The sequence below is a fragment of the Diuraphis noxia genome, unplaced genomic scaffold (genome assembly GCF_037042655.1).
Source record: "Diuraphis noxia isolate RWA-SAM2 unplaced genomic scaffold, SU_Dnox_SAM2 contig0005, whole genome shotgun sequence".
Lineage (NCBI taxonomy): Eukaryota > Metazoa > Arthropoda > Insecta > Hemiptera > Aphididae > Diuraphis > Diuraphis noxia.
Genome location: NW_028301715.1, coordinates 7,057,438 through 7,085,062, shown reverse-complemented (window position 1 = coordinate 7,085,062; position 27,625 = coordinate 7,057,438). Strand labels below are relative to the sequence as shown.

At 26.6% G+C, this 27,625-nt stretch overlaps 2 protein-coding genes across 2 annotated transcripts in view; one reads left to right on the top strand and one right to left on the bottom strand.

Annotated features, from left to right (window-relative positions):
* Nucleotides 1-16,930, bottom strand: part of LOC149054834 (DNA-directed RNA polymerases I, II, and III subunit RPABC3-like) — a 59,159-nt gene extending 42,229 nt beyond the window's left edge. The window contains exon 1 of the mRNA XM_089228233.1: nt 16,638-16,930. Coding sequence (XP_089084359.1) covers nt 16,638-16,713 — 76 coding nt within the window. The 5' untranslated portion in view covers nt 16,714-16,930. The remainder of the gene's footprint in view (nt 1-16,637) is intronic.
* A 104-nt stretch (nt 16,931-17,034) lies between these two features.
* On the top strand, nt 17,035-26,112 carry LOC107162623 (Ecdysteroid phosphate phosphatase). The gene is made up of 11 exons (XM_015509603.2): nt 17,035-17,306; nt 17,376-17,539; nt 17,605-17,845; nt 17,937-18,135; nt 19,047-19,222; nt 19,316-19,454; nt 19,518-19,587; nt 19,650-20,101; nt 20,180-20,437; nt 21,551-22,350; nt 22,853-26,112. Exons 2-10 carry the CDS (start codon nt 17,427-17,429, stop codon nt 21,808-21,810), a joined length of 1,908 nt encoding a protein of 635 aa, XP_015365089.1. The 5' UTR covers nt 17,035-17,306; nt 17,376-17,426; the 3' UTR covers nt 21,811-22,350; nt 22,853-26,112.
* The last annotated feature ends 1,513 nt before the right edge of the window (nt 26,113-27,625 follow it).

Below are 27,625 nucleotides of genomic sequence, written 5' to 3'. Positions count from 1 at the left end.
ATATAAGTAGGTGATTTTGTAATCTTTCATGTAATGTATTGTTACTATTAGTTATAAATTTCTATTCGATTGCAGAATATAAACTTATAGTTTCGCATACAATGTATATGCACATATAATATTGTATGACTATAATAACCTATATGATAAACTACCCCTAAGATTATAGGTGTTCCATATAATTATTTTTTAGATCCAAAATCAGTACCTATACTATACTAAACTTGCAGTGTGAGATTTTAGCCCACAAGTTTACACGACTATACATACTTTTCAAAAATACTGACAAGTAATCATTAAGACATTGTCTTATCAGCATTTAACTTCAGTACACGCTCTTTACACTATGGATAAAAGATGTTCTTATTTTAATAAACACATACATATATAAGCACCTACCTATATGACGTAATATAATTATTTAATGATGGGTTATAAATAGCAATTTAAAAAAAAATGTATAGACACCTAAAAGTATACCTGGTACCTAACTATATTTTTCTAGTAAAATTTTCTTTTTTTAAATGTTAGCACGTTTTCAATTTTGTATTTCGATGTATTAAACAAGATGGACTATACATTATATATAGACAAGGCGATTCACCAAGAATAATTCCTTAAATAATTTAATTAAATCTAACCTACAGGAAAAAAGATTGAATCTTTCCTCCGACCTAGAAAAAAGTTCTACAACCATTTATCAGCCACAATGAAAAGTATATAAACATTAATCGGTAACACGTGAAAGTGTGATTATCATGGGTAGTGCATTACAGTCGTAGTGGTTATTAAATCGAAAATCGAAAAGACGACAAAATTACAACAGTTAATAATAAAAATAATAGCTAAATATATTTACGATTTGAGAACTTTATTCAAACCGACTATAATATACCAAACATAGTAATTAATACAATGATATCTAAAAAATTGTATTATATTGTATACAGTAAATATTAAATATCGTTGGCTCACGAAAAAAAAAAATTAAAAAGAACAAATAAAATCTTAGTACATAAAAGTAATATGACATACATTATTGTAAGATAGATATAACGACTATATACAAATTATATAAAGGTACACGGTATTATAGTTTAAGGCTACACGATTGCAGCCATATTATAATGAAACTAGTGGAACTCTTTAACGATCCGCGGGCTCGATTATTAGAGATAATATTGTTTTGGCACATGTACGTCCTTGGCGTAGTTAGACCGTATTGCCGAAAATGTTATACGAAGGGGGCCCACGGGTGCCCCATTGTTATTGCAGTGCGATACATACACAGATGTGCCAAGGACAAGCGTCGGTTGCTAAAAACCCGTGCCCAACCACCTAATTCGGGCCCCATTTCGTCACATCACCGCCGCCGTAATATGTGACAGCGCAACGAATTTTCTATATATATATCATCCAAATGATTATTGCAATCTACATAATATGTAGGCGTAATGTTTTTATGTCTTAAATATCTATAAACGTGCGTCGAGTTGGTAAGCACATATAGCTTTAAGCAACTTAACATCTAACACAAGTCCTCGCGCCGTCTGATCTCTGTTACTCAGTTTCTACCACCACGTCAAAGTCTCATCGGTTTTTTTTATTGAATTAAGTTTTACTACTTGAATGTATTTTTGATAATTCCCTTTTTAATTTAAAAATGTAAATTTTTACGTTCATTCATAGACGTGTAGCTACTGATAACTTCTTATGATAAGTGCCTACTTTATTCTCTACTCTATTTTAATATTAGTAAGGATCACCTGATACAGTGATATGTGTAATTAAAACTTAAAAGTTGTTCAACATTTAACCTAATGGCTTCTGAAAATTATATTTTTTACTTATATACAAGACAAATATATTAATTTTTAAGGTATTTTAATTTTAATATAAGTTATGAGTATGTAAAATATTACTATTAAAAATGCTCATACACCATACAAAAATTGGAACATTTTTAAATTTTAAATTTTGAGCGGTGCGAGGAATGTATATTGATTTTACCATGATGTGTTTTTTTTTGTGTCAGTCATCACTTTTTGGGGCTGTAAAAATGTTTCAATTTTCGACTTCAGTGCCATGTTAGATCAGAAAGTGTATCTGGTTAGTACTTTGGAGGGTCAAAAGTAAAAAATTCTCAATATTTTTCTAAATAATCGTGACAAACAAACTAAAAATTAAAGGAAAAACGGGAAATGTTACGTACAATCAGTTTTCGACAAAATCGATTTTGGTTTTTGATGTTACTTTAAAACAAATGACCATAGATTCACCAAATGTTTATTTAAGTATATTCTATGCACCATGCAATTTTCAAAAAAAATTCAACTTAAGTTAAAATATTTAAAGGCATATGCAGTTTTCGATAATTAATAGTTTTTTTTTAAATTAATATCGATAAAAATTTATTTGTTGGGTAGAAAAGTTTGAAAACTTAATACAAGGGTCCTAACATATTTTTACAATAGCAATTGAAATATAAAAGAAATATATAGTCATAATTTTTTTTCCATGCATTCAAAGTTTGAATTTTGACAACATACGTAAAAATCTGTAAAATTCGCTTGTTATTTTAAGCTAGAAATTCATAAAAAATTTACTTTTTAAATCTAAGATTTGAAAATAATTAATTATCTATAATATATCCTAGACAGATAAACCGCCTCCGCGAATAGTTTTTCGTATACAATGATATAACATCATTGGATTCAAATTTAATTCTATCCATTATAGTAACCCACTTGTAACCTACTGTACAGCAGAGCGACATCCATGACTTACACGCTTTTTTTATTTTCAAAGTAAATAATGAAAAAAAATTCATATAATAACTGATAATAATCTTAACTAAGTTATTGATAATAGGATAATTCACTCTAATATTTAAGCTAATAACACAATATTGGTTCTGCTGAATGCAAATTTTTTGTCACGCGTGGTATACGCAGAGGAAGAAAACAAATAGTGCGCTGAAATTATCTTATGTAATTCGTCTCATTGAAACCAATATAATATGAAGTTTAACATTAAAGATATGATCATATTCGTATCATAGCCTTGAATGAATCATATTTCTATTTGAAGAACAGTAAAAAATTCAAATATTAATTTATATATTTTTATTTGTATATAATTTTGTTTTTTGTTTTACTTTACAATCATTTTAATTTTGATTTTTTATGCAACCAGATTAATATTGAAACTAATAATACAATTAATATTGTAAAAATAAAATTTAGAAAAATATTTACAACTGAAAAAAACAAACAATTTTATTTGAATAATAATATTAAATGCGAGAATATGGATCATAAAAGTAAAGATTCAAATATTATTACAATTTAACCTATCAATACAATTTTTTTTTTAATAATTAGGCAATGTTAATTAATGTTTAAATCAAAATCAAAAAAACTGAACCAGACCTATACAAATAAAGATTGTGCCTACACGACTACACCAACTAATTAACATCAAAAATTAAATGCTCAATGCTACTATTATAATAGTACAATATACAAAATATAAATCAATGATAAGATATTTTTTAACATGTCATAATATGCTGTCAAGTGAGGGCCACATCTTCAACCAAAATTAAAAAAAGCGGGTAAGTGGATGTCGCTTTGCTGTACATTAGGTGGTGGGGTGGACCTCTGACTAGGGTAGGTTAGATTTGAATGCAATGATAGGTATCATTGTATACGAAAAACGATTCTGAACGGAGATGATTTGTCAGTCTAGGATATATTATATTTAAATATTGTCATAAATTCTATTTTGAAACAAATATTTTATTTTTCAATAAAGACGCATTTTGCATAAGGCATGGTTAATCAATTTTTCCAAAAACATTGCATGTAGTTATCACAATAAATTTGTATTCAATGATAAATCTTTTCAAATGAAGAACGATTCTGATTTCTGATGTGAATAAGTTTGTGGTATAAAATATAAATACATACTTTATAATTATCCATTTTTTTTTTTAAGTTAAATTGTTTTCAGAAATAATATACGTAAGTAATCCTAACACCAACAAATTTCAAATTTTTACCATTATTCAATTTTTAAACTACTTCAAATTAAAAGCGTTAATATTTTGTTTATCCAATTTCGTAAATTTTTAACACTTTTAAGCAAAATTTTGGTTTTTTTTTAAATTGGTAAATAGGGAAACAACATAATATTCGAAACTTTTTGAAATAATAGATCCAATTCTTTGGTAGAAACCACTCAATATTGAAAATTATAGTATTTTTACAGATTCATTTACCTATAACCAATAACGAACATGAAAAATGCATATAGTAGAACCAATACATTATTTCACTCATAATTTATAACATTCAATTTTATTTATATAAATAATATAGTTAAAATATACACATTAATTATGTAAATAAATGTCAGCAGAATTATTCGTTGACTACTTATTTGGTAAGATTTTATTCTTTTTGACGAAATAGTAATTCCGTGAAGGTCTATTTAAGCAAGCATCTAGAAACGGGTGGGGTGGAGCGACGTAGTGAATTAAATATATGTATATATGTATTAATGTTTTACATAATTTATGTACCTATATTAAATGACAAATTAAAAATCTATTATTTCTACCCAACTAATACTGTTACCAAATAATAGTACCTATAAGTATAATAGTCATATGAATAAAATAAGAATACTATATATTCCTACTAACAAAACTGTGATAAGCTGAAAAATTGTTTATTTGACATTATTTGATCATCATGTTGTACGTTAGCCTATCAAAAATGAGTTCAACAATTATATTTTTCATTATTTTTTATTATACATCAGAATTGTTTTATCTTAAATTTAGCGCAAAGATGGAAAAACATGATTCGTGTGTGTGTATATATATTATATATTATATATATAAACTTTAGTTTAGACTGTTTAGACCAGTAGTTGCCTATATAATTATAATACGTACGAGCCCTTTTTTATAAAATAAAATAGATGAATACAAGTTAGATGTAGCAAAGTAATGATAAAATTAAAATTAATATTTTAATATTGTTAAAATAAGAACACTATGACAAAAATACAAACTATAAGCCTTTTAGTTTACCCATAAAGATTGTCTTTATCAAAATGTTATTATTATTAGATTATCTATATAAAATAAGAGTTTAGCTATTATTTTAAATATACACCTCACAAAAATATGATTAAGTGTAGGTACATAGAGTACACAGTGGAAGCATTGGAAGCAATCAACTAAGTGCATTGATCTTAAAATTGTACTTATGAAAAGATGAAAGGCATAACACAATGCTACAAGCCAACAATATTCAAGGATGTCTATGATCATCTAATATAATAACTTATTATAGATAGTTTTTTCTTATAATATGATTTTTTATCATTACGCGTTTCATTGTCAGGTGTACGCCACGAAAAATCCTCAGGGTTATTGGCTTGATTGGAGTAATACATAATTATAAACGCGCCAAGAAAACTATAATATGAACTAAGTTATTCTATGCGTAATTTTGCATTGTTTAAACAATAATGCATAGATTTTCTGTTGAGAAAGATAAAAGTTTTTTTGTTTAAAAATTTGCAAATGTCAAATAATTATACATAATAATATAAATTATTAAGAAAAAACTATTATAAATAATATTATATTATGTAAATAAAAACAAATTCCACAGTTTTAGTAAATATAATTTGTTTTAAGGCGTTATGTGATAAAATGTATAGTTAAAATTGGTTTTAACAAATAAATAAACAAGTACTGGCGCAAACTGATTTTTGTCATTATATAACATAAATCATGATTATATAGTAAATAATTCATGATTTTAATTTTTTATCTAAGAGTTATACTTTTTGTCAAATTGTTTGTGAGGTTTAGTAGTTAGTTTCAATAAGCTATTGCTAAATCTTCGCACGTATATTAGCCGATTGCTTTGACTATTGTGTCATATATTTATTGTATTGTTAACAGTAATTTTCGAAACCCTATATTTGGGCAACACGGAATTTATATAGGTAGTAATAATACGAAATTAAGATTATGCAATATATCCAAAGGTTTTATATGTATGATATTATCTCCACGCTATTTTGCAATAGTCCACTAAACATAATATACAAACGAACGTAGAGATACACGTTAAATGAGAGAAAGGGGTAATTCGTTAACGATTGCTTTGACTCAGCACCCGAATTCCCTCTTAGTTTTTTAGATCTAAATAACATAGTTCGTGATGTACTCATATATTTTATTATTTAGTAATGGTATCGAAGGTCTCGAAAAAGCTTTCACTATAGTCTCATTGCCTAAATATAAATAGTATTATGTTTTACATAATTTGTCGACAATAAAATTTCCTAGTTCAGGTTTGATCATTCGTGCACAATATAAAAATACTAATATAAAATAGATTTAGTTTATAAGCAATTTATAAAATGATAAGTATTAGATACTTTAAAAAAATATAGTAAATAAAGTTTCATAGCTGATACAAAGTTCGAAAAAAATCTTTAAATGAATTTATTTAAAATTGTGATATTACAAAAAAATATATATATACAAGGGTGATTATTTTAAAAAGAAGTAGGTACATATTTTTTGAAAGTTTGAATATATTAAACAATCTCACATAAACGTTAATTATTTTAAAACATTGTTGAAAATTAATTTTAAGGAGTTATTTTACGCAATATATTAAGCATGTAACGTATGCATTTTATTTTAGTAACAACTAAATACCGTTAAAACGAGTAAAAATTGGATTAAGAATGTGACTTATACAATGTGATATTTATTTATGTGTACCTATAATTATGAAATATTAATAATTAAACATGGTACTATTAATATTGATAACAATCTGGTAAATAATATGAAATTGTTATTTACTTGTAATTTAAAGTTTTGTAACAATTCATCGTATGTTTAAAAAATATACAAGTATTATACCTATAACTATCTAAAATAGTGAACGGACAGACGCCTAATCGCAGCGTGATAATTTTATTCGGTGAGATAAGTAGAGGAGTATGAAAAAATAAATAACGGTTAAAGTTTTAAAATAAAAGTTAAAAAAATCATTTTTTTTATAGTTTCCTAATTTTTAAGTTTCGTGATAATTGCATACATTTTTAATTACATAATCTGAAGCAGAATATTTTTCTAAAAATTTTAATTTTAAACAACAATATTTCAAGTATAAACTAGTGAACTAACGTTTTTTTGAAAAATTTTTGATTTTATTTTAATCTTCAAACCCTCATTATTATGAATTTACGTTCACTTTTTTTTTAATTACATAAATATCAACTTAAAAGAGAACTTGAAATGATTTTTCAAATAATTAAACAATACAAATAATTATTTAACAGCAATAATTGGGTAAAAAATGTCTCATTTCTTTAAATAGCTTAAAAATATTCATAATAATTTGAAAATTATACTTATTATGTGTGGAAAATGGTTTTACAGACATTTCCCATCTCTCCCGAAATTCCAACTAGATTCGAAAATTTAAAATAATTGTATTGTCCCAAAAATTGATAAGAAATATAAAATATATATCACTGTAAACTCATAAATTATGAGTCGTAATATTACCATTGCTCCACTCAAAATCGAAAATTTTAAGAAAATACTTTACAAAAAAATAAAAAACTAAACTAAAGTATAATATTAAGCTAATACATTTCTGCTCAAAATCTAAAATTATTTCATTGTTTCAAATCAATCGAAATAATAAATAGCTTTGGGTGCAGTGCCAATATTTCCATTACCTTTTTATGTGAAGACAAAATTAATAATATTAACACCTAATAATAATAAACTTACAAATTGATTAATTTCCTAAAGATTGTTTTACAATTTAAATAATTAATTATCATCAAAAAAAATAAGATATGTTAAAAAATGATATTCATTAAACATGGTGATTATATTTTCAAAAATATGTAATGTATTTACTGATTAAAAATAAAAGAATAGGTATGCAGGTTGATGTTTGATAAGTAATTATAACATCGCATTTTTAAAAAAAATCAAATTTTTAATATTTCCATCAATCATATTTTAGTTTTTATCAAATTTCAGTCATAATTTTACTTTTTTATGGTTGATTATTTTATTTTTAATATATTATGTAGATATTATATGCAATCTTTAAAATGTTAATGTACACTAGTTGATAAAAAAATAGCGTTGTTTAGCAAAATGTACATACAATCATTATATCTATATTAGATAAATAAGAATTTAAAATAACCCTTTTAAAATTGTATTAAGGTTTTAACAATTTAGAAGACAATTATATTTAACTTAGGAATTAATAAACAACTAATGATGGGTTCTATATGCGATGCGTGTATACTTGTTATATTATAGTATACTAGTGGACAATGCAAACAAAATTCAGTTCGACCTCCAAAAAGCTAGCCGTTAGTAAATTGACAAAACATTTGAAAAAGCGACTTGGCAAATTGCCTCCTCTACGCTCGTGTGGCGGCCGACGTTTATCTACAGTTATGATTAATTATTATTGTTCGCAGATTGTTACCAATGTGATACCAAAGAAAGATTACAATGGTTTTGTGTTCCTTATTTTTTACAATAAATATAATAAGTAACACTCATTATTAACTTTATATAAATTAATATGTAAATTTGTTGACTGTTTAGCGACAACATTTTTTATTTATTACAATTAAAATGTTTTCGCATATAATAATGCATGCTATTACAAGTTTCAGATTACAATTTAAATATTATAATTAAATATATATTAACAAATAAAATGTTTAAAATTTATAAATTTACAATTTTTTTTTTATAATTGTGTAAATATTTAATTTGTAAACATTTAATTTTACTTCAAAATTTGTATTTATAAATACAAGTAACCATGTTATAAAAATAAAGATAATTTAAACTTCAATAAACTATGATAGCTATTTTAATATACCTATATGTAAATATTATTTTATCAAAACTATATCTACCTAATGTACCGCGTTTTATATTGGATTGATTATGTATAATATATGCTTTTATATCTCAAAATATTTCTTTACCATAAATAAATTCGCATCTATCACGTTCTAGTCATTAATCAAAATATTTTAAACGCAACATCCAACTTTAAATGCCAACCTGTGCAATGACAGGTGATGATTTGCATATTTTAAATCAGGTTTAAAATTAAATTGTGTTAATAGGTGTTACATCTTATTAAAAAAAATATTAAATTATATATACGAAAAAATAAAACTCGAAATATATTAAATGTTACTCATACATCAACTATTTATTAATAATTAAATTTTAAAAGAAATAATACATTTTTTTAAATTTATATACATATATTTTTAATTATGATTAGAATATTTTTTCAGGCACTTTAAATAAAAAATTTGATGGTAGGAAAAAATAATTTTGTCAACATAATAAATTGAAAAAAGGTTTAAAAAATATAAAATAAATACCTATAAAAAGAGCATTAAAAAACCAAATTGATTTGAAACTTATATCATATCTAAAAAATGTTAACATAGTTAATATTTGGTGAAAACTTTAATGTCTAGCTGTTTTTTTGTTTTAAAATATACAAAAAATTAAAACTAAAAATAGCCACGTTAAATACTATACCTAATCATTAATCATGCATAGGTAAATGTTCCAGTTTTTCTGTTTTTCCCACCTAATTATTTTGAAAACCACTAAGAATTTTCTACTATTGATAATAATATAATCCCAACTAAAAACGATTTTCTACGTTAAATTTTGAAACATTTTGCTGTTCTAAAAAGTGAAGACTGACAAAAAAAAAAAATAAAACTACCTAGTAAATTTGAAAACCCAATTATACATCGCCCCACTCAAAATCAAAAATACAATTTCAAACGAAAAACCTCTATTTAAAATCGAATACTTGTTTTTAAATATAAAAACTGAAATTGAAAATTGTGATCATATTTTTTACTCCCGTAATTTTAATTAATATTATCCGGAATGTTTTCAAAAATAATGATTGTATTTTATTAAAATTGATTTGACAGGGCAAACGTTCAATGACGGCATCATATTTATTAAGCTTTCATGGTTAAATAAGTAAAATATTGATGATATATTGAAGAGTGTAAAGGTTGCGATAAAATGTGTAACCATAGTTTTTAGACTAATGTAGTTGAAAGCAAAGCAGTACACTCAATGTGTCTATTGTGGAGAGGAATTTGGAAGAAGACCTTGACCGTGCTTACACCCGGGCTCGGTGCTCTATCGATTTTCAAGGCGCCGAGCATGCGCCCCCGAGGGGGTTGATAGGATCGGGAAATTCACAAATGCCACGGACACACCCTTTGAACTTTTGACATTGGTAATGTGTTATATTTAAAATTAAATAAGTAAAATATATTAATTGTATACAATTATATAAACTTTTTTTTTATATATACATAAGTATTTAATAAATCAACATGTTTTAAAAATTATTTATTGATTAATAATTTTTCAAACACCTCGTTTCTGAGATAAAATCATATTACATTATAAGATAAAACATAGGTGAACATATATGAATTTGTTTAGATAAAAATAAAGGAAATCATTTTATAAAAAAATAGAGATCTAGTTTACCTCATCAATCAAAAAGGATATGTTGAATTTAATATAATTCTAAGCATAATTTATAATTATTTTTCTATTAGTTCTACAGTAGATTGAAATCGTAAAAAACTGTTATACCAATATGGCAGTATGTATAATATTGATATTTTATAATTGAGCAAAGAATGATTTATGAGTAGAACCCGGATTTAAATGCTCTTAAAAATGTCATTTACATTACAATTTGGAATTTTTTATTAAAATATATTTATTATGTATTATTGTATTTAAAAAAATAGTACAAAATGGAAAAATTGACTTGATGCTGCTATGATGTTGATACACATATGATTTATTTATGATATATTTTTTAACTGTCGGTGTAACAATTCGACGATATAAATTAATGTTTGTGGTGTAACTAATAAAAAATTACCGTAGATACCTACATAAAATTTTCACATTTTGATTTATGTTGAATTATTTATAGGAATATGACATTTTTGATTTTTATTAGTTTTTTTAAAAATTAATGTCAATTATAATTTTTAGCTCTGCTGTCAAAAAACTTAAAAGTGGAATACAAGATTAATAAGTTTTTGTAAGTTTAAATTAAGTAGTGAACCGTTAAATTTTCAAGATATTTCAAATCTTTTAAAGTTATTTATAGACATTTGAAATTTTGGTTTTTTCTTTTATAAGTGCCAATAAAAGTGTATTCTTTTTGTAAAAAGCTTCAAAATTTAATACAAGGGTCCTAATATATTGTTATAATGGTAGGTATTTAAAAAATATTAAAAATACATGGCCACAGTTTTTTTTAATAAGTATTGAAAGTTCGAATTTTGGCAATACATGTAAAAATCACGAAAATTCACAATTTATTTTGACTTCACTTGTACATGTCGAATTATTTTTAAGTCTATGAGCCTCAAACACTTTGACTCTTTTTACTTTAAAACAAGATCTAATTAACTATTAGAAATCTCCCGAAATTTACGAACTTGGAAGTTTCAAGTATTGATTAAAAATGTCTAAATATTTTAATAAAATGCATTTTCAATTTATTAGTAACTTTTTTATGTGTGAGAAAAACTACTACATTTTGATTATTTAGTTCAAGCATTGAAAGAGAATGTCACACCCTGTCTCAGTCTAACAAAAATACATAGTAAGTAGGGCCCGGAACTTGATGATTTATAAAGATATTTAAAAAACTGCATAAAATGACGTAAACATTTAAAAATGACATAAAAAAATGATACTTATTAAAAATGTATATTTTACTGTACAAATTGATAAATATTGATTGATACGAAAATTACTAAAATTATTATATTATTACAATTATTTTTATTTAACTAAATAAAACTATACGTTAAAAAATACTAGGTACTTTTAGTAAAAATTTGTTTTTATCGAATTTCTTATTTTCGTGACCAAAAAAAGAAAAGATAATGAACGTTGATAATTGACAAGCTAATAAAAACTGCATGTGTAACTTTCAACAAGAAAAATACAAATATAGGTATTTTGATAAAAAAAAGTATAAAATGAATAAAATGCACCAAAAATACTAAAAAATGACCATAAAGCATAAAACTCTCTAAAAATTCAAAAAATGTAAAATAAAAATTGTACCATTAAATTCTATACTTCATCATTTAAATTTCTTTACAGACGAGTATTAAATGTGAGCATAAGAAAAAAGATACGAATGCATAAAGTCCGGCCCTTAATCATAAGTCATAACTAAAAAAATGATAACTATAAAGATGAGAACATTTTACTGTGCAACATCGTTATTTCAATCTTGAATAACTTTTTTAATGTTTGTGATATTAACAAAATAAAATCTATGTTGCACAGTAAAATTTTTTCTCATATTTTTAATTTTCGTTTTTTAATTATGACTAGTCTTCTCAGGTTCTTTCCCACGCAAAACAGTTATTGCTAGTTTGTACATTTGTATAAGACGGAGACAACATTATGTGAGTGTTAATAAGACTAAAAATAATAATTTTTTTTTATCAAGCCCAGTTTATTTTATTTTGTTAAATTAACAGACATATTAAGTCCAATTTTTCGGTTTTTCGGAATACCGTTTCAAACCGGTATTGAAATCAATACCGTAATACCGAAAATTATTTTCAATACCGTCAGCCCTATGCTAAACATTTGTTGTATACTTTCATTATATAATTTCAACTAACATAACTACTTGAACCACAGAATAGATTAAATTAAATTACTTTAATCTATTCTGAGCTTGAACTGTAACTACTACACATTTATTTAATAGATACCAACTGCTACCTTTATAGAGAATTTTTTCAAAACAATATTTATTATTTATATATTTTTTAAGTATACTTATTTTAAAATAAATTCATAGGCTTAGAATTGTATATTAATATTTAACATTATAATACAAGGCTTATCATTTATTATATACATGAATAAATAATCAATAGGTATATGAGTACCAAGTAAAATCCATTCCCTCTAGTAACCAATTGAAAAAAAACAAATTCTTAACTTTTATAATTAAAAGTGTGTAAATCTACCAGTTTTTCAAATATCATAAATTCATAATGTATGATCATATTCTTATTTATAACAATAATTAAAATATACTATTTTATACTACCTAAAGAGCAGCGTCATAGCCAGTTTTTTTTTTTTTTTTTGGCGGTGGGGGGGGGGGGGGGTGAAGGCCTTTCATATTTTATTTCTAAGTCTAGGGTAATACCAGTAATACTGGATATAATAATTTTGATATTTCAAGGGGGCTGAAACCTTTAAGATCCTCCCTAGTTACGGTATTGCCAGAGAGTAAAACAAGATAAATACTTGATGTAAGTGATTATATTTCATATCTAGCTTTTTTTAATTTTTACCAAATTATAAACCTATACATAGTTTCACTCTAAATTGTTTTAGTAAACTGTAAATTTATACTATAGTGAATTACGATGATTAATTGTCAATTTAAAAATGTCTGAAAATATAAACTCACTAAAAAATCAATTAAACTATGCATGGTAATACAATTTAAAATACTGTTTAATTTGAATATTTTTCAAGAGATTAGAGAGGTTGAATGAGTAGTGAATACTAAATAGTTTAAACATACAATTATCACTAAAAAACTGTTGACATTTGAAAGTATTTACTATTTATATAGATAATACTTTCTATTAGGTAATAATTAATAGAGTTATTTAATGTACAATGAAAACTTGGTGATATTTTATGTTTAAAACAAGTTGGTAAATTGATAATATTTAATATTATCATATGTATATTCATACATTTAGTAGATAATTTACTAACTATATTTTAATCTAATTTAAACTGTTCTATATTAAACGTGACTAATAGTTGGTAATTATATTAAAACATGAGTGTAAGATGTATAAAAATAAAATTAAAGAAAAAAATATTCATGATTCATCTTTAATTCTACATTTTACGTATTTAATACATTTATTAAACGATAAATTGTCTACTAGAAGAAATTAATTTTACACAAATTAACTTTTTATTTTTTGTTATTAATATTGAGTTACTTTATAAGAACTTCAGAATTGGCATAGCTTTACTTGTAAGCAGAGCACTAAAGAGGACTTATAGCACTTACAATTATTAAAATAAGCGCTTAAAAATATCATAACAACCACTCAAATAAGTATTTTAAAAACTAAAATAAAAGCAAAAATATTTAATAAAAAAAAAAAAGCGTACTCTGCTATACAGTTACAAGTGGGTTAATGTAATGGATGGAATTAAATTTGAATCCAATGATATTATATCATTATTCATTATATAGAAAAAACAATTCTGAGCGGAGACGGTTTATCTGTCTAGGATATATTATAGATTATTAAAAAATTTTAAATCTTAGATTTAAAAAGATAATTTTTTATGAATTTCTGGCTTAAAATAATAAGCGAATTTTTGTGATTTTTACGTATGTTGTCAAAATTCAAACTTTGAATGAATGGGAAAAAAATTGTGACTATATTGTATATTTTTTTTTCAACTGTTATTGTAAAAATATGTTAGGAGCTTTGTATTAAATTTTCAAGCTTTTCTACCCGGCAAATAAATTTTTATCGATATTAATTTAAAAAAAACTATTAATGATCGAAAATTGCATATGCCTATAAATAGTTCAACTTAAGTCGAAATTTTTTGAAAATTGCATGGTGGATAGAATATACTTATATAAACATTTGGTGAATCTATGGTCATTTGTTTTAAAGTTACATCAATAACCAAAATCGATTTTGTCGATCATAGTCCATCGATCATGCGATGGAATATTTTTGTAAACTCAACAGAGATGCCACAGCCCGCGGTTGACAACAGACTATGCAACAAAGTTATAAGATAACTAAGACAAACTAATACAAGTCGGTAAGATAACAAAGACAAACTAATACAAGTCTGTAAGATAATACAATTTTTTAATTTTAATTCTACCAAACACAAATTTTCAACTTCATAACTTGCATCATTTTAATAAAATATAATGATTAAAGCAGTGGCGTGTTTAGGGGGTGGGCCCGGTGAGCATAGCATGTGCCCACCCACATTCTTATGTAAGTACTAGACTTATATGGAATAAAAATACTAAAACTTATAAATAGATCAAATTTTAGTATGAGGAGAGGGTAAAACCATTCTGAACTTAGTTTTTGTGGCCCATCCACAAAAAAAGTTCTGGACACGCTACTGGTTTAAAGACTTTAAACCAGCTGGTTCTCAACATAATTTGACACTTTTATGAATGAAAATGTTTAACTAAATTTTATGACCAAAATATACTATAATTTTAATGCAATAAATTTTAAATCTTAAAAACAGATTTTATAACATAAACATGAACAACTTTTATTTTATTAAAAATAACAAACAAGCATTTTATTAAGTTGTAGGTTAGATTAAGAGGAAGCTTAACCTGATGTTGTAGTCTTTGACTTATAAATGTACATCAAAACAAATCTGAAAACTTTGAGAAACAATTTTGTATTTTTAGCTTAAAATTTTAAAATTTGAGTCAATTAACCTATAGTATCATCAAATTTAAAGATAAAAATATTAGCTAGATTCTTGAGCATCAGACAAGCTTTTATTGGTATTTAAATTTTATAGCAAGTTAAGATCATATTAAAATTTTAATATATTACATAGTTACAGGTGTGGAGTTCTCTTAAATAATAATGGAATTTTTACAAATGAAAAAAAAACAAGCATATTTAGTATTAATTACGGAATACTAAAAAATAATTTAAAATGCTGATAAAGCTAAAAGCTTAATATGTTCTATCTATCACATTTATTTAAAAGTTGATTAAATCTATGTCCATCTAACCTACTATTAAAAAATGAAAGACAGTTTTAACAGTCTTTGTCAATAACCAAGAATATTTATAGTGAAGGGTGGTGGTAGGGGATCATTCATAATTCGTTGGTTAGGCAGTGGTAGAATTTACACAGTAGTCGAGACATTAATCAGATTTCATTAAAAACAATTTTACTTATTTATTTTTCCCCAGGATTTTACATCATCTATTCACTAGGTCCGTATCACCTCATGGTGAACTAGTTGAGAACCAGTGGTTTATATTTAAACAAGTCTTTATAACAGCTATTTACTTGACTGTCAAGATCACTTTTACACTATCAACAAACCTCTGTTCAATTCAACATTACTAAAAGTCACCAATATGATAATCTTTGATACTTTAACTCATGAATTATTAGTACAATAACCCTATTTAGTATTTACAACCAGCAGTTTACATATTATAGTACTATATTTATTTTAAAAAAAACTAGTTATACAATAATATGTAACAAAAAACAAGAGTTTTAATCGTTATTTTAGTTGGAAATATTTTATGAATAATGTATAAATAATTAACTGGCCTGATATCTATAAAGGCTGAATTATATTTTATATGTGACTAAACATTCCAGCATTATAATATTATAATAAATAAATAATTATGTTTACCTCGATCAAACTGTTTGCCATTTGGATCTATGTCTTTTACATTGAATATATCTTCAAAAACCATTCCTTGAGCCATTTTTCCAGTAGATGAGTTTTGAACTTAATAAGAGGTACTATACGTATTTAAACTATAATATTATTATATATACTTAATGCTTATTACTTGGTATTAACTATTAAGAAATAAGAATTGACAATTGACTGAATTGAGCGTTTGAGCGTGATTGCAATTTGTATTTCGTAACCGCAAGAGAACACTGACAACCGCTACCGCTTAAATTACAAGACATTGTTATCAGGAACGTCTACATAAATGATAAGCAAAAGTGTAAATAAATAGTTAACGAATAACCTCAAACTCGAAAAATGTATATATTATTTTATTTACTTCTCTGGTGTTATCCATGTATGATTGAATAGAGTGTGGTGTTATCGTACTAGTTTTCGTGGCTGTCGGAGTCCCGGTACTGAATACTGATGGTCGGCGGACGGCGGACGGCGGACGGCGGTGGTATAATAGCATAGAAGAAAATATGTTTAATAAATTATTCTGCGTTAATAGTAAATAGAATGTTTTCTATATCGATTGACGATTATGGTGTGTCCGTGTGTTAGACGTTAGTGCGGTACTCAAACTCGACACTCGTCACTCATACTCTCTACTTGGTGGTCGGTAACGATTATTTCAGTAATAATTGTATGTTTGTCAATGTTTAAAAATAAACCAATTCCATTTAGTTGAACTTACAACGATACGATCCCCTACACTGCATCTCTAGCTAAATTATAATGGCTATGCTTCCGCCTAGGAAAACGAAGACCGTGTCAACTGAAAAGAATTGTAAACATTCAATGACACCCCTTCAAACCCTTTTACAAATGGGATTCCCCCTAAATCGAACGTAAGGTGAACTGTTTGATAAATTAAACATCAAAATCATACCTATGTTGTATTTTGTATTGATAGAGAAAAAGCTTTGGCAGCTACCGGAAATCGAGGAGTTCAATTAGCTGCTGATTGGCTCTTGGCTCATGTAAATGATACTTCATTAGATTCCAGCACTAGTAGAGAGTATATCATCTATGCCTGTCCAACTGGGTCATTAATGTATGAGTTAAGAGAATTTTGGAATAAATCAGCTAATAAATGTGGACGCAATGGAGCTCATAATTTTTTGCCTCATATTACTCTAGTATCATTTTTTCAGGTACTTATGAATTATTTTGTATACCCACTCATAACTATGAAACATTTATTTAAGTATAAATTATGTTTAATTTTATAAATATTTATTACAGGTACCTGATGAATATGCTAATGCACTGGTATCTATACTAAAAAATGTTTTAGATGAGGTCATTAAAGAAATGATAGTCAATGACTTTCATTTAGAAACTTACACTTCATCAAATTTTATGGGTTTTTTTTTATCTGATCAAGGATCAAGCTTTTTAAAAAGAATTGCAGTACTATATGCAGAAAAAATCACAGATCTTGGTAAATTTAAGCCAATATTTATATTTGATACTAATATATATTATTTATAATATTTATAATGGATACAAAAAAAGTTACTAAACAGCACTATTGATTTATTTATTATAGATAAAGTGGTATGTCTATATATGTTCAGGGGAAAATTAATGTGGGGGCCCTTCGACCATCATAATACCTATGGTATGATAAACAAAATACTCATTGAAATTAACTAAAGTCTTGCAAATTACTTTTTCCAAACCAACAAAGCTCATTTAAACTCATGTACTGCATTACGTTTTCAATAATTACTTTGCAATGTATTATCAAATATATTATTAAAAAATATAATTTATCCATAGTTAATTATAAATGTTGATAGTTTTAGTCTGTCACCTGCTGTAAAAAATTGAGCCTCATTATCACAATCTAATCCCTATATAATATAGATTTTAAGAGTATTACATTACGTCGCTTATGCAATGGATATGAGTTTTGTTCTATATAGTTGAGATTGAATCAGGATATTTTAATTTTTTGTCAGGAAATAGCTTAATAACGCTGATAGTCTGTTATTATTAGTTATTATACGTCAAGACTTTAAGTGGGCCTCCTAAAAATATTCCAAAAATTAGGTCTGGAACAAAATGGTTTCTTTGTCCCCTTTCTATGGTAGCTAATTATTATATTTGATGGGGCCGAGTGGAGTAAGGTGACAGTGTTATCAAGTACTGTAACCATTCTGAAACCTTCTAGCTGATCTATAATTTAGTAATTTACTATTAACAACAAACAATTATTTTTAAAAAAAAACTGTTATGATAAAAATAATTTTAAATGTCTAAATATATCATATCACCTCATTTTATAATTATATATTACATTTAAAATCTAAATAGCTCATGGTTTGACTTTTTAATCACTTGTTCCAGTTGGAGTTCAAGTAGATCCCCATTTGAAATCTTTACATTTAACTTTGGCATATCAATTTGATGTAAGCCAAAAAGAAACTTTGAAATCATTAATCAAATCCACCATAAATCCATCAACTCCATGTTTATGGGAACTAAAGTTATATTCTAGGGAACCATTAGCTGCTTATAAACAGGTTAGTGTTAACTTTTCTATTGTTTCAAAATATTGTATGATAATTATTCGTTAGCTTTATATAGCATTTTATGTATAACATCAAATATTTTAGGTATATAAGGTTGTATATGCACACGTCCCACAAGCTACTGATGAATTAGAACTAAGAATAGGTGATTATATATATGTATCTAAAGAAAGCATAGATAATTCTGTTGATGGCTGGGCTGAAGGAATGTCTTGGTTAACTGGTAATAAATAAACTTGTAATTTTAAGTTCTAACTAAATTCTGAATTTCTGAAAATATTTACAGGATGTAATGGTTACTTTCCTCTATGCTACACTGAACGTACTGCTGAATCTGATACTTGGACTCTACATTGGTAAAATGTATTATTACATTAAAATTAGTAACCACTAATTTTTAAATGTATTTCTTTTACAGTTCATTGCCTTTAGATGGTAGTTATCATGAATCTTTAGAAGTTAATGATTCAAATATGACTGAAGAAAAGCTAGTTGAAAAATATGGCACTAGTTTCGTTCCAGTTGATTACACACCACATTCAGAATCTCCAAAAGGTCCCAAATCTCAAAAAATATACATTTGTCGACATGGGGAAAGAGTAGATTTCACTTTTGGGACATGGGTGCCTTATAGTTTTGATTCTGATGGAAAATATGTGAGAAAAGATTTAAACATGCCCCCAAATATTCCTCAACGGCGAGATTTTCCAAACTCTTACCAAACTGATACTCCACTCACTTGTGTTGGTGAATATCAAGCTAAATTAACTGGATGGGGTATGAAAGCTGCTCAGTCTACCAAATTAATTCAACATGTTTTTTGCTCACCATCATTACGCTGTGTTCAAACTTGCCATAATATCTTAGTTGGTTAGTAGTGTTTTTATCAATTATTATTAATATTATAACTATACATATATTAATTGAAACGTTGAACTATTCATGCAGGCCTTGATATTGATAAACAAGTTTCGATTTGTATTGAACCTGGTATATTTGAATGGCTTGGTTGGTATAATCAGTCTGGGCTACCTGATTGGATGAGTAATGAAGAGTTAATAGCTGCTGGTTTTAATGTTAATTCCAAATATGAAGCTTTAGTATCATTACCATTTTTAACTGAAAATATGTCAGAAACAGTTGAACAGTATTATTTAAGATGTGACGAAGTAATACAGAATGTAATCAAATCAACTGAACCCAAAGGTAACAAAAACCTCATTCTAGCTGTTATATAGTTTGTTTTGATGTACCTTGTCATTGATTAGGTTACTGTAATGGATAGATATGCTAAATTTGAATTCAATGATAAATCATTGCATACAAATAGTGGTTCTGACTAATGATGTAGTGCCGGGCTTTATTTCTAAAGATATTTTATTATTTATTTATTTGTTCATTAATAAAACATTATATTGAACTATTTTTTGCCAACAAACTACATATTATTTTATATCATAAAAATAATTTATTAATTTTTGAGTCAATACTCATATATCATATTATAACAGTATGACTAGATTTATAGACATATTTATACATGGTATACCATGTATAAATATGTATAATTAGTCTAAATATTTTTCAAATTTTCTGTTTGGATATTTTTAAGGTTATAGAAAAAAGTTTCAATTCTTTACAATTTCTATTTTTTTTTTTCTAAATTACAATCAAATCACTAAAATTGACAATTGTTAAAGCTAAATTCCTTATTTTATTTTTTTTTTTTACATTGAAGTGTACAATTTTGTTGTACATATTATGTATTTTTAATATTTCTCAATTGTTGTAAGAATATATGGGGAACTTTGTATTGCTATTTCAATGTTTTTGGCTGAGAACATCCTTTTTTTTACTAAAATTTATTAGAAAAGTCGAAAATCAAAATTTCAACAGATAGTATATCTTAAAAATAATATTACGTCTCAGAAATATTAATATAAAATAAATGATGAAAAATTATCTGTAAATTAATTTTTGAATTACAAAAAAAAATTGATTTTGACAAAAACTGGATTTGTTTAAATAATCCTTAATTTCCTTACATTTTCTTAGTTTTTCCTGATTGTTTTTTAAAAGTTCTCAAAATTTACTAGTTTTGAAAACCCCCCTACCCACAGGTTTCAACTAGATCCAATTGTCTACAGAAACCTTGGAGGCTACTCCCAAATTAACGTCAGATTAAAGAAACAACTCTGATAAGCTAATAAATTTATTGCACCGCTCAAAATCTACTTAATTATATATAATATAGTAATAATCATTAATCAATATAATATTGTATGACATTAATGAACTAAAATCTAATATTTTTTTTAGGTGGTGATATATTGCTGGTAGGTCATGCTTGTTCATTGGACTCTTTTTCAAGATCATTACTTCATAAATCTCCTCGTACTAAACAAAATTTTGTTAAAATGGTTAAAGACATCCCTTATTGCGGCCTAGTAACTTTAATGACTGATGGAATTAATGATTGGACATTTGTAGATCCTCCAGTTCCACCATTAACTAACTCTATTAATAAAAGATTTAATTGGAAAGTTTTAACCACTGACTTTGATGTTTCTCCGAATTAAGTATGTTTTAACACATTGACTGCTGTGTGATCACTGGCGGTCTTCTGTAATTCTCAAATTCTATATTTTTGTTACTTGGCACCCATAGTTGGGTAACTACTATGTGACATGACGGTTGAAGGTCATAAATGAATATGATTTTATATTAATAACTTTTCCATGATGCTACAATAATGTACTAAAAAGAGCGCTGTGGCGTAGTGGGGATCATTCCATTTTTTTTTTTATATAAACTTTTTTGTTGTTTTATTTTTTAAATTTTTTTCAAATAATATAGTATTTTGTACAAACTTTGTATGACATGGAAAAATATGCTTGGCTTGTTGATAGTACATATCATGTGACCGACGGTGTCATATGGCAGACATGATGTTAATTCCTAAACTAGTATGACCTGATATAAAACAAAATGAATTTATTTAAAATTATAATTTTTTTAAACCTCGCTTATTCTAACTTGAACAAATTATCACAGTTGAATATGATAGATTCATAACAAATATGTTTATTTTTAATTATATAGGTTGTTAACAAGTCTGGGTATTAACAATTTAAAAAGTAATTCTTAACTAAGTTACTTTTAACAACAGTTATTGACAAATTAATAATGAAAAATGTCAACTGATAAAAACCAAACTGCTCCTTTATAAATATTTCTCTGGAACGTAAATGAATTAACCTACAATAAAAATGAACTAGAATACTTACTCTACGACAAAAAAATAAATATAACAATCTCTAATTACAGAAACACACTTAACACCAATGAAACATTTCAACATACCAGGCTATACAACACACCAAACAGATCACCCCGATGGTACTGCGATCTTAACATCCTCTATGCAATTACATTATGCATTACCGACATATCAAAAGGACCTATATACAAGCTACAAATATCCAAATAGTACTTAACCATATCCCCATTACAATAGCATCAGTTTACTGCCCTCATAGTCAAAAAATAACACCTCCTCGACTCCAAACATTCCAAAGAACACTAAAACCATTCATTATTGGCGGTGACTTTAATGCAAAGCAAACCGCATTTGGATGTAGATCGACTAACCCCAGAGGTCAAACTTTTTACAATACAATTTAAAAAATCACCTATCCTTCATTTCACCTAATGCCCCAACCTACTAGCCATCCCACACAAATCGTCACCCAGACATACTAGATTTTTTCATATCCTCGCTACCAAACCACTTAAATAATGATATAATAAACCTTGAAGAACTGTCTAGTGACCACTCCCCAATTCTACTCCACCTAGGTGGTAAACCAGAAAACTTAAACAATACTCTACACTCTAGACAAATTAATTTCAATTTATTCCAAAAAAAATTAGACGAACGCATAATTGACTAACATCTTGCGATGACATAGACAGTGCTTTACAATTCCTCATTACAACTATCTAAGAAGCAATAACAGACTCAACCTCTTCACCATCAAATACAAATATACCAATAAAACCACACCAATATACTTATTTACCCCAGAATTTAAAAGAATTAATTAACAAAAAACATCAAGCTAGAAAAATTTGGCATCAAACTCACTACCCAGAGCACAAACATGAATTAAATTAATTAATAAATAAACTGAAAAAAGATCTGCAAACCTTTAAAGCCAATCAATTTCATTCATTTTTATCATCACTTACACCCGTCAATGGTTCCTTATGAAAATCGATAAAAAAGAAAAACCAAAAGAAAAGACATAGTCCCCCTTTAACAAATTCTATCTAGCCATAACCATCAGTGAAAAAACAAATTTATTTGGCAATCACCTATCAGAAACTTTCCAACCCCACTCAGATACAAATTACAATTTAACAACACACATAGAAAATGTTGAGACTTTTCTTAAGAGTTCACTACCAGCTAAACTAATTACACTACAAGAAAAATATTATATTACTAAACTATGCAATAACAAATCCCCAGGGTATGATCTAATTGACAGTAAAATACTCAAAAAACTAACAAATAAAACCATTCTTCTTCTGACTCACATATACAATACACTGCTCAGGTTATCATGAATTATTCCCCCAATATGGAAATTCTCAACAATAATATTAATTGCTAAGCCAGAAAAACCAAAGCATTTAGTAACCTCATCCGCTTGATAAATCTACTACTGACGTTAGGGAAACTTTTTTAAAAACTACCTTTTAAAAGAATAACCCCTATTATCAAAGAAAACAATATCGTCCCAAATACTCAATTCGGATTCCAATCATATCATTCAACAATCCACCAAATACACAGAATAACTGATAAAATATAATCATTTGAAAAAAAAGAACACTACCCAGGTGTATTCCTTGATATCGCGCAAGCATTTGATCGTGTTAGGTAAAACGTATTATTGTTCAAATTAAAATAATTTCTACCTGCTCCACATTTTCTCATTCTAAAATCTTATCTCGAAGACCGATATTTCACTGTTAAACATAACAAATCTTACTCTGTCTACCATAAGATCAAAGCAAGAGTACCCCAGGGAAGTGACCTATCACCTATACTCTACAATATCTTCACATCAGATATCCCCAAAACAAACCTTACAACTCTAGCAACATATTATGCAGACGAAACCGCCATACTAGCATCAAACAAAGACCCAAATATTTCCTACGATATACAATACCATTTAAATCTAATCTTCAATTAGATTCAAAAGTGGAAAATTAAAATAAACGAAAACAAATCAGTTCAAATAAATTTTTCTCTGAATAAAAACAAATGTCTACATCTTTTGCTCAATAATTTGTCAATTACTATCCAAAATGTAACTTAGGAGTTCATTGAGATAAAAGACTTACCTGGGCCCAATATACAAAACAGAAAAGAAAACAATCAAACACACGTCTACATCTCCTCCGTCCATTGTTATCTTCTTCAATGGATTTAAAAAACAAAATATTAATATTCAAGATGATTATTACCCCCCTTTGTTCATATGGTATTCAAATCTGGGGCCAAGCCAAACCATCCAATATAAAGCCCATACAAGCTTTCCAGTTTATATGTCTCTGACAAATAACTGGAGCCCTATGGTATATGGCCAACAACGCATTACATAAGGATTTACATCCCAACAGTCAATGAAATAGCAACTCGACAATACAAAAAGTTCCACTCCAAACTGTACTCAAACCAAAACCCTCTATTACCATCCCCAACAACCCTCCGAGGAGGTTAAAAAGAAAATGGCAAAGAGACGCTCTTGCACATAACCAAAAAAAACGGTCTCTTAAGTATATGAACCCACAAAAAATAACTAATGACTTATTATATTATTACTATTATTATTATTATTACTTTGTCAACAACTTATGTATCATTTGTAAAATAACTTATTTCATTAATTGTATGCAATGTACATATTGTTTTTTTCATAACCACAATTTATAAAAATGTAGTTACTTACCCAGCCTTTTTTGTTAATATTATAGTTATTTGAAACAATTTAGTTGTTAACCAAATTATAAAATTAATATTTTTAATATTTGTTTGACTTTTGATTTTAAAAACTGACCTGTTATTTATTATGTATTGGTATATTACCTTTAATTTTCTTAAGAATTAATTCCATTCTGTTATATTGTTTAGTCTCGCTGTTAAAAATGAAAGTATTTTAAAACTCATTTAGGAACTTTCATTCATATTGAACTTTGTTAAAAATATATACATATTTTTGAATGAATACCTTTTTCGGAGAAGATCGTTATTTTACCGATCTCTACCTTGAGCCTATTTTCAAATGTAAAATATTGACAATTAATTCAAAAACATTAGTTCATTAAAAATGTTTTCTTAAAAGCAAATCAATAATTTTTTTATAATATTGTTATTGATTTTATATTAAAATGTATCGAAATTAAGTTAATTTGGAAACGTTAATTAATTTTATTATTGGAAAAATTGTTCTATGCACTTGGCCACTAAAATATGTACTTAATGTTCCTAGGTCAAAGTGATAATTTGTTCTATTTGTTTTTCCAAGACCTTGTATTTTATTTTTTTATTATTATATATATAGTATTTTATGTTTTAGTCTTAAGATTATTTGAATGTTATATTTTATTGTTAAACACATGCACCCAATATTGACACTATTAAGTTCAGTAGATCCTCAGTTATCCTCCATAAATTTGAACTGAGGAGAGAGCAGAAGAGTGCAAATAGCCAATAGTTAATGATTGAAAATGTACTATGAATTTTAAAATTAAATATTGTAATGTATGTGTACTCAAAATTAATAATAAAAAAAATTCACCAGGAATGTGGCTATGTTATTTAATAGGTGTCGAGTGTCACGAGTAAGTTACTGTAATGACCGTAATTAATAATATCAATTAATATGTAACATTTGAATTCAATGTTAAATCATTGTACACCAAAAATAATTTTGATTGGAGGCAGTGTGTCAGCTTCAAATTTCAGGATATTTTATAATTTATTTATAATAATATTAGTAATACAGAAGGTTGAACCAATTTTTGTCATATACACCTTTACATTGTATTATTATAATTTTTATTTTGTGTAATATTAGTATATTTTATTAACTGTCTATACTAACATACCATAGAATGGAATCTTAGCCAGAGGGTGATCTCACATAGTTATCAACTACATAATAAATGAAACTGGTCAGTTGGCACTTAACATGACTTAGGATTTTATTCATCCCTATCCCCTATCCCTATTTTTTCACTTGTTTATTTTAAAGTGCCTTCATGCGTCTTACCATAAAACTCCTTTCTATCTTCCTCTCTGTGAACCAATTAATCGATTAATGAAACTGCCAAATGAGGATTCCTTTTTCCTAAATATGTAAGTCCCTTTAGTTTATTCCAAATACTATATATGGTAGGTACAGTATACAGTTGGGGTGACCACAGCGAAGATCACGAGCCACATGCAGCTCTTGAGCCACTCGGTCTTGTGACTCTAGGGCATAGGTGCAACTAGGGTTAAAATTCTGAGGGGCTACAGCCCCCTAACAAAACTATGAACTTAAAATATCCCATAGGAGGCCATCCCACACCCCCTACTTACAATCAAAACAAATTTTAGATGCTGAACCAAGAGAAGAACATAATATTGGCTTTACAACAATTTGTTTTTTATGCATTTGATACTATCGTGAGCAATGTAAGCCAATTATAAAAATGGTATACTCTAATCAACATTTTATACAGCGACCTCTAGTAATTAGTATCTTACTAGTTCCTTAAAAATGTATTACTATTATAACTAAATTTGTTTACCTGTAATATGAGAGTAAGGAAAAAGAAAACAAGTCAAGTTTATTATAGTAGGTAACATTTTAATACCTATATTAATGGTATTTTTCTATTGTTAGCATTTGAAAAATTGTTTAAAATCTCTTCACTGTCAATATAGTCACAAGAACCAGATGTAATCTTTTACACATTTCAAAACTAATACACTTAGTTAAAAACAATTTAAAATTTACTTTTTTCCAATTGTTGAATCCTATTTTGACAAAAATGTATCGTCTGAAGTCTCATTACCAAATATATGGCACACATAACAATAAATTGCATTACTCTCGATACAGTACTCAATCCATGAAAAGTGATCATACCATGAATCACTAAAACTTCTGTTTGGAGTTCCTTGTTTAGTTTTAGGATACACCTAAGCAAAATTTGAAATTTAAGTGTCAGGAAGCAAAAGTATTGAATAATAATGCATTTTATTACAATTCTTAAGTTAACAAAGTACTTACCAAAATGGCAAAATACAATTATGATTTAAGCAAAAGG

Coding starts and splice junctions, on each gene's coding strand:
- LOC107162623 (XM_015509603.2), top strand. CDS start 17,427: ATGGCTATGCTTCCGCCTAGGAAAACGAAGACCGTGTCAACTGAAAAG. Junction 18,136..19,046: donor AGAAAAAATCACAGATCTTG/GTAAATTTAAGC, acceptor CACTTGTTCCAG/TTGGAGTTCAAGTAGATCCC. Junction 20,438..21,550: donor CAAATCAACTGAACCCAAAG/GTAACAAAAACC, acceptor TATTTTTTTTAG/GTGGTGATATATTGCTGGTA.